Source organism: Oenanthe melanoleuca, chromosome 1A (assembly GCF_029582105.1).
Source record: "Oenanthe melanoleuca isolate GR-GAL-2019-014 chromosome 1A, OMel1.0, whole genome shotgun sequence".
NCBI lineage: Eukaryota > Metazoa > Chordata > Aves > Passeriformes > Muscicapidae > Oenanthe > Oenanthe melanoleuca.
The window spans coordinates 28,387,381-28,403,360 of NC_079334.1; the positions used below are offsets into that span (position 1 = coordinate 28,387,381).

The window sequence follows — 15,980 nt, forward strand, 5'->3', positions numbered from 1 at the left end:
GGTGAGGCACTGGGACAGGTTGCTCAGTGAAGCTGTGGATGCTCCATCCCTGGAAGTGTTTAAGGCCAGACTGGATGGGGCTCTGAGCAACCTGGCCTAGTGGGAGGTGTACCTGCCCATGGCAGGGGAGTTGCACTAGGGGATCTTTCAGGTCCCTTTCAACCCAGGCTGTTCTGTGATTCTGATTAAGGTTGAACAGCTTTACTGTACGAACAGATTCAGCCTGGACTATGCTGGCACAAAAATGTTTGTGCCACTGAGATGTACTTAAACTGAGGAACTGATTTGGCTCAGAGCTCTGCAGTAAAGGTTGTTTCTTAAGCCAAATCAGTTCTGTGATCTCATCTGTTGACTTTGCAAACACTTGGGCTGATGAGGAGGGTACATGGAAGGATGACTGTTCAAATCAGCACTGCTGCTGAGAAGTTAGAGCTTCCCATTCAGGCAGACTTGCATTTTGTGAGGAAAGGAAGTGGTGGCAGTAGTTACTGACGTGAGTGAAGTTAATCAAGAACTACTGAGAACCATGCTGAAATGGTGGGTAGAAAAGCAGTTGGACTTAATTGTAAACTCAACAGCCAATGAAGAATGAAACAAAGGATTTCCACTCTCAATGACTAAAAATTAGTAGAACTTAGGTATAATTAAAAAAAAAAAAATCTTTGATTTTTTGCTATTTGTAGTGTCTTTTCATCTGTTTTAGAAATCTTCCTGGAGAATTTGGAAGCAAATGTCTGATCTCCCATAGGAAGCAAATACTGAAATGACTGATGAGCAATCAGTTAAACTGAAAGATCTCTCTTTTTCCTCATTACATTTTCTCCCACATAAATTCTTATGTGTGGCACTCTGCAAGTGATAAGTGTTATCATTTCAGCTGTAGCAGGAAATGGAGCTAGTGGTTTTAATTTTAAGTCTGTCATCTCTTTCTCAAAAATTCTTAATTTTCAGTATCATCTGTGGAGTCTGAAACTGTCTACTGCATTCTCTCTAAAAGTGGTTCTGGACACAGCAGCTCAAACACAGATTAAAAAGTGTGATTTATGATGAGGTGGGCTAACCTCAGCCTGATGCTCACCCAGCCACACTCAACCAGGCAACCTCAACCAGGCAGTGGGAAAAAATAAGAAGGAAAAGCTCATGGGTCAAGACAAAGACAGAGAGATCATTTACTGGTAGTCAGCATGACAAAACAGGTTCAACTTGGGGTATATGAATTAGTTTGCTTCCAGGTAAGATAGAATTGGATAGTGAGAAACAAAGAGAAAATTAAAACAGCATCTTTTCCACCCTTTTCCAGTATTCAGTTTCAGTCTTTCACTTCTTATTCCCATCTCCCTTGTCCCTGGTGGATGCAAGGGGATGTGGAATGGGGATTTATGGTTAGTCCACAGCAACCATCACTGCTGTTCCTTCCTTCTCACACTTTTCCTGTGCTCCAGAGAGGTACTTCATGGGCTGCAATGTGGGTATGTGCTCCACCGTGATCCTTCATAGGCTACAGAGAATCTTTGCACCAGTGCCTGGAGTTCGTCCTTATTGTCTTTCTCTGACCTTGATGTTCACACTAGTTTTGCTTGTAGATTTTTATTTTTTTTTTCTTTAGTCCTTGCTGTTCTCTCTGTGTGCTATTGTTTTGTGTCCTTTTCTAAATACATTTTCCCAGGTGTGCCACCAGCTTGGCTGACGGGTTCACCCGTGTCCTGTGGCATGTTTTTGGAGCTGGCTGTGTCTTGTGAGGTACAGCTCCTGGCCTCTCCTCACAGAGGTCACCCCTGGAGCCCCTCTTCTGCCAGCAAATTGACAAACACACGCTGTATGTGTGCTCAGTTGGTAATGCAGTTAAATTAGATCATAGTAAATACAAAAAAAAATTGGGTCAATTGATGTGGATTTCTTTCAATTGAGGTGCCTTTTTTTTTTACAGGTAATGCATCTTTTTGCCATTTTGTGACTGTTCTTACAGTGTTGCATTGCATCTTATTGTTCCTTTTATAAATAGCCAGTGTTACGAAAAAGTTTGTTTTGTAGCTGGCGGTTTGGAGACCTTCGCTTGTAACACCTGTGGAAGAAACTTGTCATAGGATGTGCAGAGTTTTTTCATTTGTACTGGTGGAAGATGCTTTTATCCAGAGCTGGTGCCAGCTGTTCTGTGGTTTCTGTTGGAAGTTACTGTCCTGTGCTGGATGGCAGCAGAGTTTTATGTTGTCAATGAGGATTTTTCAGATTAAAGATCTAGTTAAGAAGACCTAGCTCATTTTCCTGAGTTGCACTGGGAATGCTGACAGGGTGTGCTTTCTCAGTAAATTTGCAGAATGATGATTTCTGGCAAGGTGGCAGCAATACACTCCTACTTGAGCTACAATTCCTGTTGTAGATTAAGTCTACATCAGTAATCTATTTTCCCTGATCTGTTCAGAATAAAGTAAGGCTAGGTTCTGTCTACACTTTCTCGCTGGTGACGCAGCTTAGAGAGGATTTATACCTTGCCTTGGCCTGGCAAAGTAGGAGTTAGGAGTGTAACCTCCATCCTAGTGGGTGATGCTGAAGGAAAGTTGCTTGACTACTGCTTAGTGAATTGAACTAGTAAATGTGCTACTGAAAATACAAGGAAAGAATCATTCCCCTGAGACTTTGTATAAAGATGTGGTGTTGTGCCATTTTAAATATTTACAGCTTTAAGACCTGCAGGGTTTTCTCTCTATGTAAGAGACCATTATTAGTGTTTTGTGTTTTGAGGTTTCAGAATAATTTTATCACAGATATATCAGCCTCTGAATGATATTATCTCTCCTTTTTAAGGTGGTAGCATAAAGTTGCTAGCCATAAGGATGCTTTTCTGTAGTCCTGGTGCTATAAAAGGTTCTTAGATAACTGTTTATAACAAGTGAGATATGCAGAGTCTTTGGTGTGGATGAAGACTTTTAATTTAGTAGTTTACCATCTGTTACTGAAATTAGCCCAGTTGGTAGTTAAGCATCTTCCTCTGGAATGAGGAGGAAGGCTCTGCATTTCCTTTTTAGGTTGGTTACAGAATAGTAATCTGTTACGCTGGTGTCCCGCTGTGATCAACACTGCAGTCCCAACTCTTTAAACCAGCCTTTCCACCAAAAGGAATCTTCTCCCATCCTCCTGAGAGCATGTGTTTGCCCCCTGCTTTTTGTTGGCATAGCTGTTTGCATGGAACATCTGGTGCACTGAAGCAGGGGCTCTTCTCCCTTGCATGACTTTTCCCCCTTTCTCTTCTTTCCTTCCAGATTGGCTACTTGCTATAGAGACAGCTATACAGCAAAAAATGAAAGTGCATAATAGGCTAAACTGGGAAGACAGCACAAATTTGTTTTTTTCCTTTCTGCAGTGGCTGATCATTTATCACCTTACAATATTCAGACCCTGTAAGGTGGTGTGATTTCTCTAAGCTACATTTTTGTAATGGATTTTACAAAGTTCACTAGGTTCCACAGCTGGTATTAAAGGAGAATATGGACCAGAAGACTGTTCTGTAATGTAGTGTGTTCCTTCAATAGTAACAGTCATTGAGACCACAGTATTTGATTAGTGGCTTAATAAGCAGCATGTTTAAGTTATTAAAATAATCTGAAAAGCAGTAATATTGAATGTGAAATAAGAAAACTGGGGTGTCAGGAAAATGAAATGCAGGTAACTGAATTACTAAGCAAAGCACATGTGTCTAGAGATATGGAGCTTGGATCTCTTTGAGCTATTTTGTGCTGACTTCACAAGCAAGTTTCTCTTAAATTCAGGTGGCCTTCACACAGTAGCTTTAAAGTTCACTTGTTTTATAGGTGCTCAATATTGATTTGTTCCTAACTGTTTTAGCCACGTTGCATGGCAGGCAGTGTAAAATTTGTGGTGGTTAACTATTGCCATAGCACAGGGAATGGAATTGCACCATTTTTCCAAGCAAAGAATAGTTCTCCTTTCTATAAAGCAATGAAGAAGCTTTTTAAATTGTCTAATTGCATGCCAGAATTTCTTCCTTCCATACTGCAGTGGTCTCTGTCAGACAGAGAAGCTTTACAGTTTAGCTGCAGTGGCTCTGCTAGGTAGGAAATACAGTTTGGGTTTTTTTGCAAGTACTTACATAGGTGAGTCTTCTGATTGTGGTATTTGCCACTTTGGTATTTTGGCACTATCTCTTTGTAGTTCTTTGTTTGTTCCAGCCTTAGTCTGTTGATAGCCAGCACGATTTCTGAAGTAGCTTTTTGTTTTTCAAAAAGGTAGCACACAGAAATCCTTTTTTAGTTGTTTTGACTGAGGTCTTGGCAGTGTGAGGCTTTTGTAAAGACTTCTGCAAGACTGAAAGTGATTAAAATAGTATATTTCTAATGGATTCCTCCTCTGTGTGCTTGCTCATACCTCCATATTCATTAGCAGTTGATTTTCCTGTTTATATGTATGGAAGCATCTTCTACGCTGTTGAGTTTACTTCCTTAAAGAAGTGCTCTGTCTTATTCTGTGTGTCTTAACAAGGAGAATCTTGGTGGTTATGTCTGCTTTTCAGTAACTTTTTTTCCCCTTTGACTGAAAGCAGAATAAACAAACAAAAGCTCAAAGAATGAATGAAACATACTCTCCTGCAGATCCATCTCTCCTCATTGTGTGGCTTTTCTTAGTCTTGGCAACCTCAAAAGCCCTCATCCCAGCCTCCTGCTCTGCTGGTCTCTTCTAAAGATCACCATGCTCTCTCTTCCTGAGGCTTCCTATCCTCACATGTTACTGTTAAAAACAGGTTTCTTCCCCCTCAGGTACAATTAGTTTTCAATTTGATGTCTTCATAGAAGAGTAGCTATGCAGAATGTCAGCTACACCATCTGTCCCATCAGTATCAGCTGTCACTCTGCTTCAGGCCACCTGTGTTAATAAGGAAAGCTTTGCTTTTCCTTGTCAAAACACCTTCAACACTTCTGTGTTTTCTAACCATTTAATTAAAAATAAAAAAGGGAGGCATAAAAAGGGGGGAGGCATAACCAGCTATGATTGTCAGATTTCTTGTTTTTTAAGTACGGACTGGCATGTATCTTCTTAAGGGTTTATTAATTTATTTTAGTCAGTGGAAATCGTTACATTACTTGAAATTGGAAAAAGTGGAGTAAATGCAGGAGTAAGAAGAAATCTCAATCTAACAACATTGCAGAGTATGACAAATAGAAATAATTGCCTACAGCAGCATGGGAAACTTCATTGAAAGCTCTAGGGCATTCAAAATATGTGCTGAAATATCTTCTGTGAATCTTCAGTATGCTAGAGGAGAACTAATAAAAACCACTACACAGTACTGTTCTGGAACACTTACTTGATGGGAATTTGCATTCTTGTTGAGGACAAAATTAACTGTTCTATTGTAAAAACATTGTGAGCAGCAGAACTGCAAAACCCAGTTTTCTCTGAATTTATTCTTTTTCCTTTTTAGCATGTTTATATGTGGGTGTTCCAGCTCTTTTTATCCTTATTGTCAGGGATTTTTACTGGGCAAGGATAATAAACTGGCCAAACAACAGTGGTAGTATTGGAGCTGTTCATGTCTTCCTCTTCAGTAGCACTGAGCTTGGTTAGCCTTAGCCACTGACAGCTTACAAAACATACAGAACAGCTGAAATTGGACAAAAGGTTTAAAGGCAGTTTGGGGGGGAAAGGGGGAAGTAACAGAGTGCATAAAACTCAGTTTCTCAATTAAAAAAGTGTAAGACTGCGTGAAAAGATGTGGGAAGTCAAGTAATTGCATGTTTTCAATCGTCCTGATTAGTTAAAAATGATGATAAATTAAAAATTTAATTAAAAGAAATTAAACATTCATTTATTTAATCGTGTTTGAGTGACTTATTTTCATTGGGTGGCCATCCTCTGGAAATTAGAGAATAAGATCAATGTGTAGTTCAGCATTTCCTTGTTTCATCCACATCTTATCATATTCCTGTGGGTGGTATACAGGGTGGTAGGTGGTTATTTTTTGCAGTGTTTTTGTGTTTGTTTTTTTTTTGTTTGTTGTTTTAGGCATTTAAAATTGGTAATGTACACTTAAAATAATTAAAACCTATAAACAAGTCAGCTTCCTGACCAGGTGCATAGCATTGCCTGTATGCTCACAATTTTTTCTGTCACGTGTGACTTGTTTTTGCAAGTTTTATGGGAAATCAAATTTATTTTAGTATCAGCATTCCTGCAACTCTCCATCTCTACCCTAAAATGTGGAAATCAAGTCCCTGTAATCACTTTAGAATTGGGCCTAGTTGTATGTTTAAGCATTTTATGTGCTTAATTAGATGTTGCAATGTAGCTTTTTGATTAATTTCTCCCTTTCTATTCCTTTTCCATGGTGACCCCCCCAAAAAATAGTTAAGATACTAAGTTAGTTAATGTCTTCATAATTGCAGGACAAAACCCCTATTTACAGTCAGAATTTAGGAGGTGTGATGTATTTAAGTACAAACATTGCACATTCTCTCAATAAATGGCGTCTTTGCTGTGTTTCTCACAGTCTAACAAGCTTGTCTGTGTTACACAGTTCTACAAAGATGCGTTTTCTGAAGCTGTTGCACAAAGGCAGAGATGTGTGTTTACAGTATCATGGCCTCTCATTTTGAGTGTATTGGACCTGTTGAGCCTGGTGCTTGCTCTCTGCTGCAGCAGAGCCTGGCAGGTGTGAGAGATGAGTGTCAGCCAGTTCTCTCACGGGTTCTCATCATCCTCACTTCTGTTTGAGAACAGCTTCAGTTACACTGATAGCAGTGGAGCTCTGTGCACAGCACAGCAAGGTGTGCTTGCTGAAAGGAATTTTCATCTAATATTAATGTTCCCCAAGGCCTCAGAGTAGGCTCAGTACTTGTGTGGCTGTAGGCAGCATGAGCACTTTCCTTTGCACTCCTTTTTTTCAAGGGTGTTTTATAACAAGATTACCACACTCATGGAATGTGGAGGGCATTCTGAGCGGGCAGACATGCTTACAGTGGTACAGCCCCATAGGTATTATGGGGTGCCTGCATTGAAAGAATTGTTTTTCTCATATATGGCTCTTCCATTGTTTACTGACAAATGTATTTTAGTGGCAGAACGTGCAGCTTGCAGCCAGGCATTGCAGCCTCAGATGTGCTGGCAGGTAGAAGTGCTGATGCTGCTGCCAGAGAACTGCTGATTCTGGGTTATATTAAGCTAGGATTGGCTGCCCAGTATTGTTACAGTCAGCATACTGCCATAACTAGGGCTGTGTGGGGACTGGGGTGGCTGAGGGGGAGCTGGGGGCTGCTGAGATCATCCCAGCTATTAAAATGTGTTATCCTTAATATAAAAAAAAAGTCTTTGAGTGTGCCCATTGGAATCAAAGCAACAATTTGGTTACAAGCATATCTCAGGCAAAGTCCAGCTATGAAAAAGTTTAAAAATTGGTCTTTTCCATAAATTCCTTATTTTTTAAGTTTTCGGTTGGCTCACATTAGTTTATATTTAGCATAAGACACTTGCCTCTGCCAGAACTGTCAAACAGTATGTGGTCCTTCACAGGCAGAAACCCAAATTGTCCCATCTACCTGGGACAGCACTCATACTGACAGTTTGCTGAAAGAAACTGAGAATGGTTTATGCACTTACAGGGATAATCTGTAGTTTCTTACTGACTTTTCATACCACTGAATGCAATCTATCAGAATTTGTTATAACTGCTTTTCTGCACAATTAGCATACAAGTAAACAGTCAGCAGAATACAAATGAGTAAGTTATAAAATTATGTGTATAATTTAAAATACACTCATAGGAGTAAATGTAGACAGCTCTAAGAAGCTTGACTGGCCTTCCAGTGAGATGTATAAATGGCATCTAATGTCTGTGCAGATAAGTAGACAATATGTAGTTGCAACAAGGAAGCACACCAGATAGATTTAGTTTTAGGTTTGCATATGTACATAGTAATAAATACTACATTATGGTTTGTAGGACCTTGACAATTCAGAGATGAGTAATTGGATTTTGGAATTAATTAGTGCAACTTCACTTCTGTATATATGGATTAGTTTTTGTAAAATGAGGTGTTAACTGCATCAAGACAGCCATATCACTTAAATGCTGTTTACACTTATTTCTGTAAGAGTAGCGGATATGTTTGAAAAATTTATTTAGCCAAGTAGGGGTAATCTGTCTGTTTTGTGCTTGTATTAAGGAGAGACTTACTGTATTGGAGAGAGGCTGACTACAAGGGTGTGTACTGACAGGACAAGGAGAAATGGCTCCAAACTGAGAGTGGGTTTAGATACAATGTTAGGAGGAAATTTACTGTGGGGGTGGGAGGCAATGGAACAGGCTGTGCAGAGAAATTGTGAATGCCCCATCCCTGAAAGTGCTGTTGTAGATATATGGAAGAAATATGCTGTAAAACTGAAATAATCAATTATTGTTACACCTACAAGTTGACATCTTCTGTCAGTAGAAACAAGATAATTGTTCTTTGTGAAAGCCAATACAGAAAGGTGATGAAAAAATTAACTGCACACAGTAAAAGCAAGCTTAGAGGAAAAGAAGAAATGGGACTAAAATTGCATGAGGAAATGATGCTTTAGCGGGATTTTTTGCCCCTGCTAAGTGTTTTTTTGCCCATTTTCGCCTTGGGATCTTTTTTATAAGAACCAGAATGGTGCCTATAAGACATTTGAAGGCAGGCAGCAGAGGAAAGCAAGATGTACGGGAATTGGTCTGTCTGCTCAGTGCATTAGCAGGATGGTCAGTTCTTACGTAAGGTCACAGCTTGGTGGCTGAGGTAGGATTGGCAGAAGAATGGGGCAACAAAGAAACCAGGTCACTCTAGGAGACTGGCCTTCCCTAATTTTGCTGCTTACAGAACATCTTGACTGTCTCCTACTGTCTGTTAGGGTGACTTGAAACAGTTATAGGTAGGCCAAAAGTGCTCACACCAAAGCTATTTATGCATATGTATGTCTAAATATATAAAACATCCTTAAAATACACCTTTAGTGTTGAAGCAGAGTAACACTTTAAATTCTTTGAAGTTGAATCTGATTCCAGTACAAATGTTCAGCTTAATAAACTGGTTCACTCTTGTTAAGAATAAACCTTAAACACTTTCTGCAGGTGATTAATCCCTTTGGCTTTTCACTTATGGGAGTTTCTATTTAAGGTAGAATGGGAAATGCTTTTGGTGTTTTCATTGTGGTATTCTTTAAAGTGCTTTTAAGTATATTGAGAAAAACACAGCAGCTTGGCAATAGTTCAATCAAAAGTTAAGAAAATTGAGGACAGCTGAGTTATCTATTAGTGTGTGTTACAGAAGCTCACAGCAGGTGAGGATCTGAGAGGAGACGGGTACCAGTTTACCACAGCCTCATCTTCTTTCTGCAGATGTTCTTTGACTTAAGGTATTTAACATAGTTTCTGTGAATGTAGGCTAAATGAATGCTTGTTGCTTTTAAAATGGTTACAGGTCATGTTTATTTTAAATGGGTTTTATTTGTTTCATTGCCTCCTTTTCTTGTAGGAAACCCAGCGCTTGCTGGCGGAGCCAGTCCCTGGGATAAAAGCGGAGCCGGATGAAAGCAACGCACGCTATTTTCATGTGGTCATTGCAGGTCCACAGGATTCCCCCTTTGAGGGTGGGACATTTAAACTTGAACTATTCCTTCCAGAAGAATATCCAATGGCAGCTCCTAAAGTACGTTTCATGACCAAAATTTACCATCCTAATGTAGACAAGCTGGGAAGAATATGTTTAGATATTTTGAAAGGTAAGTGTTACTGTGTTTTCTTTCTTCTTATCGTGTTAAGTACAGTTATTTGTAAGTTGACCCTAAAAAGAGTTTTCATGTGTTTAAAGAATATCTTGCTTCTTCTTTAATCTGCAAAAACTTGCTATTTGTGTAGACTGTGGTGAATATGGTGTTTCATAGTGCTATAAATGTTTCTTCAGATAAATGGTCCCCAGCTTTGCAGATCCGTACAGTTCTGCTATCAATCCAGGCTTTGTTAAGTGCTCCCAATCCAGATGATCCACTAGCAAATGATGTAGCTGAGCAATGGAAGACCAATGAAGCCCAAGCCATAGAAACAGGTGATGTATCTTCTAATCTTTTTTTTCCTAGTTTTAGGAATAGCTTATTACTCACTAGCTGGGATATGTAAATCTTGACCTCTAGTTTTATGTCTGCAGCTTGGAGAAACAAAAAAATATTGCATGCAGTCGTAGTCCAGTGTGCCTGCAGTGGTCTGTTTTTAAGTCTGCGAAGTTGGTAGAAGAATCAGCTCTCTTGATCTGTTTTATCTTGAATTTTGATGGTTCTAATTTGCTAGTCTGTCTAATTTGGAGTTCTGATAAAATGAAGGAGCATTCTACTGCTTGTCCTCTACAGCTTAAGGAACAGATTAACGGTTCCAGAAACTGCATCTCTTTGATACTGCATCTGTTGCAAGCTATAGTGGAATGGAAGAGTTAGTATGTTATGCCTCTTCACTTTTGGATCCACTGCTGTCAGCCTGTTTCTATAATATACAAAATTGACAGCTGCTGTAATTCAAAATTGCTCTTAAAAATCTCAGAACTGATACATTTTGTGTGCTTGCAGCAGTGGTAGAAAAGAGATCTTTAAAAATATGAATTTAAAATTACTTTAATCAAGCCTGAAAACTACATCTTTTCTTAAATGTGTTTCTTTTTCTTTACAGCCAGAGCATGGACTAGGCTATATGCCATGAATAATATTTAAATGCGCTTTGAACATCAAGTGTGCATCACTTCTCCTGTTCTGCCAAGACCTCTTCCTTTTTTTGTTTGCATTTAATGGACACAGTCTTAGAAACATTACAGAATAAAAGCCCAGACATCTTCAGTCCTTTGGTGATTAAATGCACATTAGCAAATCTGTGTCTTGTCCTAATTCACTATTGTACCGCATGAGCAGAGGCTAGAAGTATCATCTGGATTGTTGTGAAATTGTTTGAAAGCAGCAGCACATCTCTGCTTTTAATCATTTTTCCTGTCATGGTTTAAGTATAAGCACTGTGAATGAAGGTAGGCAGGGTTAGCTGCGGGGCTTTTTGTTTTAATTTTGTGGGCTCCTCCTCCCTTTTTATGGTGATGCTAATTGCATTGGTAAAAGCAGCTAACCAGTTATACTTTAGAATATACCCTCTAGCCCAGTCTAACTTAGATGCTGTAGATGGACAAGCTTCATTGTTTGAACAAAAAACGGGAACATTAAACATCCATCACCTTCACTAATACTATAGTGATTCTGCTGTCAAGTGTAGAAAAATCCCTCCAAGAAAAAGCTTGTGACCATTTTGTATGGCTTGTCTGGAAAATCTCCTGTAAATCTTATGTTTTAGTAAAATATTTTTTTGTTATTCTACTTTGCCTTTGTATAGTTTATTTTGCTGTGTTTTCATTTCTCTGTGACAATCGTATTTAAAAAAATTGAGTCCAGAATTGACAATTTTTCTTCACCAGTATGACATATTTAACGGTAAAGAGGGGGAATTCACAAGTTTTTGTTTTTTTTTTTCTTTGTTTTTCTTCTTCTGTTTCCTGTATTTTGTGTTATGCAGGTGACCTTTCCTGGCCAATTTAATATGAAATTGCATTTGAAGTGACTTTTAGAAAAAGTCTCTGATGGAAAAATTTTAACCTTAATTTTAGTAATGCGTCGATGTGTGTTTTCATGGAAATAACCAGAGTGAAGCAGGAGGTTGAGAGCAAACGACAGCACTAATTATGAGTATCTGCATAGCAGCATGGTTTTCTAACTTCTTTAATTCCTGCCCCCTATTAACTTGAAATTCCAGTGTACAGAACCACTGTTAGAGCCTGCTTGTGTATTGAGTGATGTCTGCTTAGCTACTTACAGCTAGCAACTCATACCCCTGGTTTTCTCTACAAGCCTTATTAAGCTACTTGCTTGAGCAACCGGTCAGCTTAAATAGCAACAAAGCTTCTTTGTTGGAGGGAAGGAAAGTGATGAAAAAATTCCTTCTCATCCTTTTTTTTTTGTGTATGCATCCTGTCTAGGAGTCCAGGATCTTTTCTGGGAACCCATCTGATTGGGTTCTCTTCATTTCTTCTGTCTATTCTCTTCCTTTCCCCAAACCTTCTCCCTCACAAAACCAACCAACCAAACAAACAAAAAGCTTAAAAGCTTTTGGCATGGCCAACCTGAAATGTATAAATGACAGCTTGTGGTGGTTGCAGTAGGGAGTGATTTGTCATGCAATTCAGGGGTATGCTTATATAGTCTATTGGTATTCTCCCTCTTTCACCTCTTCTTCCTCTAATGTCATCTGAAATTTCTATAGGATGTGGTGTATTTATTGTGCTCTTATGTAAGATGAAGAATATATATTAAAACTATGTTTTCCAACAGACAGTGCTTTCAGTGGTTAGTAACTGGTATTGTCCCTCAAAGTTCTCTGCAACATGGTTGAAGAATGGTTCAAAATTCAACTTTTTCACCAAACTGAGTCATAAAAAACTGTTTTAAAAGTAGTTTCTGTGTTGAATGTAAGCCAAAGTTGGGTCCAGGGCTTGTGACATGTCCTTCAGAGTGGGTAAGCACCATTAACCCTTTCTTCTTACAAATGTGTTTGGGGTTGGCTGGCCTATATCCTGGATCTGCTACTAGCATAGATAACCTTTGTAGCAGGCAGCTGAGAATAAGCGACCTGTGCTGTAGACTCTGGATTCACTTCACCTACCTCTTAATGCTTTATCTTACACTACATACACAGCTTTCCTTAGCTCTGTCTCTAGCCTAAGGGCTGGTGGCACCCCCAGAGGACAGTCAGACCCACCTAAGCATCCTATTTGAGATAGGCTATCCCTCCCTTCAGTAGAGAAACAAGACCTGAGCTGGCACTTAAACAGTTTTAACTTCATAGGTGGGATGAATCCAGACCCAGAAAATGTATATTAAATAATACTTATTTTACTTTTAAACCTGATTTAAGAGCCCTGTATAAAGTCAAGCTGGGAATTTCATTCCAGCTTGTGCCAAGGAATGTGTGACAGGCTAAATTCTTTGAAGCTAGTAAGATATAACCTTTTCCCCAGTTAAACAGGTGTATGTTCCCAGTTGTTATGTGAAACTCAGTTATTTCTCTTACACCTACCATTGCAGCTGATTAGCAAATGCAGCTGTCTTTTAGAGAGTGTTAGTTTTATCTCCATTTTTAGTATGTGTCTCTTGGATCAATTTACAGTAACTTTAAAATAACTGGGTTTCCTCTACCATTACTGGTGCTATGTGTCAAAGGTCCTAAAATCCTGAGCAAGAGTGATGACATTGCATTTTATGTGTCAGTGTTTGGGTAGTAACTGTGTAGCTGTTGAGCCTGGGTTATCGCATGGGCTCTGTAACCACACATGCAAAATACTTTTGCAATAGTTTCCTGTAGATCAAGAGGAAGGCTTTTGGTTTTGCATAAATCTTCAGTGGTGGTCTCTTCACATGTAGCCATGTTCTGTCATGGGTATGAAGTGTATGATTATTTGGAACTGATGGAACAGATTTTTGGATCTTAGCTGACTTTAGTCTAAACCAAGTGAAACATTGCTTCGATAGCTTTCAAGTAATTGTATTTCTAACACATTGAGACTATTGTGGAACATCTTAATGGACTAGTGACATCAAAAATTGTGACATCTCTATTTATATACATTCCTTCTTGGGTTGGGTTTTTTGGGTTTTTTTTGAGGGTTAAAGCAAAATGTCTGGTAGGTTTTGTCAATAACATGTCTTGACTGTAATGTAATATGACACTGAAATAAAAGGAAGAGTGATTATTCATTACTTAGGCACTGAGCTTCATTTAACTGCAGTGGGCTGCCATCAGTGTGCAACAGTTTCCTAACAGTTCTTAACATCTGGGAAAATAAGAAAGATAACCTTTAACTTCTCTCATATCTTTTCAATTGCTTGTGGCTTCCCCCCACATTGGAGAGAGAAGAGCAGCACCTCTGTCCTAGAAATCCTCAGAGGAGACTGCTCTGGTGCACAGCTCAGAGGATGTGTTGAGTCCCTCCCCTGCTTCCCTCCTTTTTTGTTTGTTTGCTTTGGTTTTGCTTGTTGGTGTGGGGTCTTTTGTTGTTGTTTGGGGTTTTTTTTTTTTTTTTGGCCTGCTAATTCAAATCTGTCTGGTTTAGTATAAGACTTTCCTACTTACATGCACAGTTTGGACAGTTTCTAATGCAATCAAATTGATAAATGTATTGAGCTTTGCTAACTTGTGTTATATTATGATCATGGCACAAGGTTAATAATCACATGCCTGCTGGGGTGGAGTTTGTACAGTTTATTGCAGCCTTTACTGTAGAAATGTGCAGGATGATTTTAAAGCAAATATTTGTTATGTTGTGCTGAAGTGCACTTAGAAAAGAGGCAAGCAGCATGACTGCTTTATCTGTGGTGTTTGCTTTCATGAACTCCCCTCAACACTTAGGTAAGGGGTTAGGTGTGAGCAGGTGGAGTATCCTTTCTAAAGACTGTTCCAGTGGAAGCACTTGGGAACACCACCCGACCTGGGTCAGGAAAGGGAATTGTACCCTAAGAGGACACATCTGGGGAGCTCAGTTAGTTGCTGCAGAGCTGTCACTGTTGGTCAGCCCATCACTGAGAGACTGTGAAGGAGAATTCTTGAGCATTGGAAGGTAGGAACCAGAGGTACTTAACACACTGCATGAGCCTTCCCACATAAAGAGATGGACACAAGCGTGGCCTGTAACAGAAGCATTTTTATTAGCTAGCTTTTTAGGAAGGCAAATATAAATTGTTTCACATAAAATCATCTCTGACTGGAGTACTTGTTCAAGGTTGTTCCTGATACTCATGTAAGCTGGATTCTTGTCTTCAGAGCTGCAGTGAAGGAATATTTTTGGTTCAGGCCTAATCTGCACCTTCCTACCTAAGTTGTGTACTAAGGCTTGCGAGGTCATTTGTAAATCTGAAAGATTTCATGTGTGGTGTTCAGTTGTTACTTTTTGTAGTGGGTGTGCTTGTCTCAGCCTGAATACCTGCTGTGCCTTCAGAAGAACTGCTTTCATTTTCCATCAGCTACTCACGAGTAATAGTGTTCTTCAAGTATCACTGAAGGCTTAGGCTGGATCCTGGTAAATTTATGGAAGAATATCTGTGGTCCCATGCTCAATTATCAAGGCAGACTAATCTCACAAGACACAGTAAGGTGATTCTAATGGTGTTTTTTCTTCCTTCAGTGGATGTTCATCTACATTATTCAAAGACAGTTCCATTAGTGTCATAGCCAGAAAGCAGGAAAGAAGGAAATACTTAGGAGAGTGAAGCAGGTGAAGGCCCTTAGGATGAGAGCCTTGTTACAGAATCTGTGTGGATGTAATGGGCACTAGGCCACAAGGTAAGCCAACAGCAGGGTAAGTGCACAAGCTGATGGTCTTTGGCCAGCATCATACATTGCTGTAATGCTTCTTCACACTGCCCATCCATCAGACCTGGTGGTAACAAATGAGGGAAAGCTGTTGGGAACCAGTGCTACCACTGAGCTACCAAAAGCAGTGTGGGCCATGAGGCAAGCAGCAGCTGATCACACAGCAGACATAGTCAGTGGCCCTGTGCCTTGCTAAAATGGCACTTTGATAGTATTTCGTACTTATTTAAGGGAAGAAAATTGTCTGAGAGCATTGTTTGGGGTGGTGGTGCATGGCCCATAGCAATCAGATTTGTCACAAGCAGGAATATGCCCATGATTGCAGAGTCTGCAGGTTAAGAGGTGACACCACTCTGTATGTGGAGCATTGTCCTAATGTGAATGTGGTGCTGTTTCCATCACTTCAGCCAAGGAGGCAGTGCCTTGCTTAATGCCACAGCAGCACTGAGACCCTAAAAGTACTGAAAGAGGGCAAGTTTAAAAAAACCTAAACATTTTCAGTTCAAGCTTGATCATCTCTCCAAGCCTTGGGAAAGTCAATCATTCTGCGTTTCCTGCCATTTGTTGTGCT

General features: G+C 39.6%; 1 protein-coding gene across 1 annotated transcript in view; it reads left to right on the plus strand.

Moving 5' to 3' along the window:
* The window catches only part of UBE2N (ubiquitin conjugating enzyme E2 N), a 21,503-nt gene extending 7,703 nt beyond the window's left edge, over positions 1–13,800 (plus strand). The window contains exons 2-4 of the mRNA XM_056482018.1: positions 9,501–9,747; positions 9,930–10,070; positions 10,682–13,800. Coding sequence (XP_056337993.1) covers positions 9,501–9,747; positions 9,930–10,070; positions 10,682–10,722 — 429 coding nt within the window. The 3' untranslated portion in view covers positions 10,723–13,800. The remainder of the gene's footprint in view (positions 1–9,500; positions 9,748–9,929; positions 10,071–10,681) is intronic.
* Positions 13,801–15,980: the final 2,180 nt, after the last annotated feature.